This window comes from Eptesicus fuscus, chromosome 2 (assembly GCF_027574615.1).
Source record: "Eptesicus fuscus isolate TK198812 chromosome 2, DD_ASM_mEF_20220401, whole genome shotgun sequence".
NCBI classification, from domain to species: Eukaryota; Metazoa; Chordata; class Mammalia; order Chiroptera; family Vespertilionidae; genus Eptesicus; species Eptesicus fuscus.
In genome coordinates, this window is record NC_072474.1 from 66789278 (window position 1) to 66792670 (window position 3393).

At 45.0% G+C, this 3393-nt stretch overlaps 1 protein-coding gene across 1 annotated transcript; it reads left to right on the forward strand.

Moving 5' to 3' along the window:
* Positions 1 to 617: 617 nt before the first annotated feature.
* GK2 (glycerol kinase 2) lies at positions 618 to 2485 on the forward strand. The gene has a single exon (XM_008143643.3). It carries the CDS (start codon positions 660 to 662, stop codon positions 2316 to 2318), a length of 1659 nt encoding a protein of 552 aa, XP_008141865.1. The 5' UTR covers positions 618 to 659; the 3' UTR covers positions 2319 to 2485.
* The last annotated feature ends 908 nt before the right edge of the window (positions 2486 to 3393 follow it).

The window sequence follows — 3393 nt, forward strand, 5'->3', positions numbered from 1 at the left end:
AATGGTTCCATGAGCCCCAGGCACAGAAAATAATACACCAAGAAATGTCATTATAAAACTAATCAAAACCATTGATAAAGAGAAACAAACTTAAAGGCAGTGAAAGAAAATAGACATTGATAAAAATAAGGATGACAATGATGTTCACACCTGAAATCGCACAAGAGAAGATGGTGAAGCAATACTTTTAGGGCCCAAAATTTAAATAAATAAATAAATTCATTACAATTCTATATTCAGAAAAAAAAATATTTAAATATTAAGAGGAAATACTTCAGACGTTCAAAAGGAGAAATAATTCATTTTCAGCATACGTGCACTAACACGAAATGTTGAAGGAAATCTTACAAACAGAAAGAAAATAACAGAAAAATGCATCCACATTGTGGAAAGGAAAGCACTGGGAATCGTAATTACGTGGGTAAATATATGATTTTTTAAAACTTCCTTAGGAGATGCCTGAGTAGGTGGGCGTGGGGGTGGGGTGAGATGCAGCACCCGTTAAAGGACAACGGCTGCCCCGAGCTGCTGCAGGTGCAGCCCAGGCAGGTGCTGCGCCTGCGCCGTAGACTCTGGAGTCACCGCGTGCCCCCCCCCCCCCCCCCCCCGCCCCCCTTTATCACCTGGAAACGGCGCGGCGGAGCCTGCCGACTGCTTTCATGGCAGCCCCGAAGTCGGTGGCGGTGTCCTTGGTCGGGGGCGTGGTCCAGGAGACCAACTCCTCTCGCTTTCTGGTTTTCAACCCCAAAACAGCGGAGCTACTTGGTCAGCATCAGGTGAAAATATCACAAGAGCTTCCAAAGGAAGAATGGGTGGAACAGGACCCGAAGGAAATTATTCAGTCCGTCTATGAGTCCATAGAGAAGACGTGTGAGCAGCTTGGCCAGCTGAACATTGACATTTCCAACATAAAGGCGATCGGCATCAGCAACCAGAGGGAGACCACGGTCGTCTGGGACAAGCTGACCGGGGAGCCGCTCTACAACGCCATCGCGTGGCTTGACCTCAGGACCCAGTCGACCGTGGAGAAACTTAGTAAAAAAATCCCAGGGAATAATAACTTCGTCAAGTCCAAGACGGGCCTTCCCCTGAGCACTTACTTCAGCGCCGTGAAGGTCCGCTGGCTGCTGGACAACGTGGAAACCGTCCAGAAGGCCGTCCAAGAAGGGAGGGCTCTCTTCGGGACCATCGACTCCTGGCTCATCTGGAACCTGACGGGCGGCGCCCAGGGAGGCGTGCACTGCACCGACGTGACCAACGCGAGCCGGACGATGCTGTTCAACATCCACTCCTTGGAGTGGGACAAAGAGCTCTGCGCCTTTTTTGAAATTCCCATGAGCCTCCTGCCAAATGTCTGCAGTTCTTCTGAGATCTACGGCCAGATGAAAGCTGGGTCCCTGGAAGGGGTGCCCATCTCCGGGTGTTTGGGGGACCAGTCCGCGGCGCTGGTGGGGCAGATGTGCTTCCAGGAAGGGCAGGCCAAGAACACGTACGGCGCAGGGTGTTTCTTACTGTGCAACACCGGCCGCAAGTGCGTGTTTTCTGACCACGGCCTTGTGACCACGGTGGCCTACAAATTAGGCAAAGACAAGCCGGCGTGTTACGCCCTGGAAGGTTCGGTGGCGATCGCCGGTGAGGTGATCCGCTGGCTGAAAGACAATCTTGGGATTATAGAGACCTCGGAGGAAATTGAAGACCTCGCTAGAGAAGCGGGTACTTCCTATGGCTGCTACTTCATCCCCGCCTTCTCGGGGCTGTACGCGCCTTACTGGGACCCCAGCGCCAGGGGCATCATCTGCGGGCTCACTCAGTTCACCAATAAAAGCCATATCGCTTTTGCTGCCTTAGAAGCTGTTTGCTTCCAAACCCGAGAGATTCTGGATGCCATGAACCGCGACTGCGGGATCCCGCTCAGCCATTTGCAGGTGGATGGGAAAATGACCAGAAACAAAATTCTTATGCAACTCCAGGCAGACATTCTGAAGATTCCAGTAATCAAGCCCACTGTAGCTGACACAACCGCCCTGGGGGCCGCCATGGCAGCGGGAGCTGCGGAAGGGGTGGGCATTTGGAGTCTTAAACCCGACGACTTGTCAGCCGTCCTGATGGAACGGATTGAGCCACAGATCAATGCCATGGAAAGCGAGAGTCGTTTTTCGACCTGGAAGAAAGCTACGATGAAGTCCATGGGTTGGATTACAACTCAGGCAACTGAAAGGACTGTTTCCCCGGCCTTCTCCAGCCTGCCCTTGGGCTTTTTCATAGTGAGTAGCCTGCTGATGCTAATTGGAGCAAGGTACATCTCTGGGATGCCATAATAATACCACGCACGAGCCTTTCAGATAAGGAAAGAATTCGCAATTCGATCTCTTAGTTTGATGACACCATCACAGACTGTGCTTATTTGTAAACCACTTGCTGCATGACGTATGAGAACCCTACAGTAGACCCGTGACTCAAAGTAAATAAAGTACAGCAAAACTCACTATAGAAATATTTGGTGTGTTTTTTTTAATGTTGACATTTAAGGTTGGACCAGCCACTTTGCGGGGTAACCCTCTCCATTGTCATAAAATTCTGCTCCATGCCTTCTAGAATAAAGACTATTCAGATTCTTTTTGAATATTCTTCCTGAACTCATCAGACATTTTCTAACACTATGGAGCAGGATTTGGTTATTTGTGCTACACACACTTGATTAAGAGATATAACCAACTTCCCAAAACTCAAGGATTTGTTGTTGTTTTTAATAGACACCAAAAGTCCTATGCTGTGCATAGGAGGGAAACTACATTATCTTTACTGAATGTTTAGTGGAAACATAAATTCTTACAATAGAATTTAGTATTTTCATAGATTAGACATTTTCCTGGAAAATATTTGCCAAATTAAAATTCTTCAGACATTTTACATAGTCTCACTACTTGCACTGATTAGAGTAGCCTATTTATAAAATAAGCTTATACAAAGAGTAGTCTTAAGTGGACTGCTACATATATAAATATTTTAGTGTAAACATAAATTTTATTATACCTTTTTATTTAATTGACTTAGGTGGGTGTATGCTGAAAAAATTGGAATATTACAGTAAAAATTATTATCAAGTAGAAAAAAAAAGAACTGACTACTCAAAGAAAAATAATCTAATATGAAGTTTAAACATATGTAAAAAAAACAAGAAAGTTGGAAGTGTATAAATGGAAGTATAATAATATAAAGTTCATATACTATATGAGAAGCAATATAACATTTTAAGTTACACTGATAATTGAAGATGAATACATTATAAAATAACAAAACAAAATATAAGTAAATTAAATACATAGGATGCAACCATAAAAATATTCAGTTGATCCAAAATAAGGCAGAAAGGAGATGAAAAAGGAAAAGGAG

What these genes read in the sequence shown, in the direction of transcription:
- GK2 (XM_008143643.3), top strand. Translation starts at nt 660, where the DNA reads ATGGCAGCCCCGAAGTCGGTGGCGGTGTCCTTGGTCGGGGGCGTGGTC.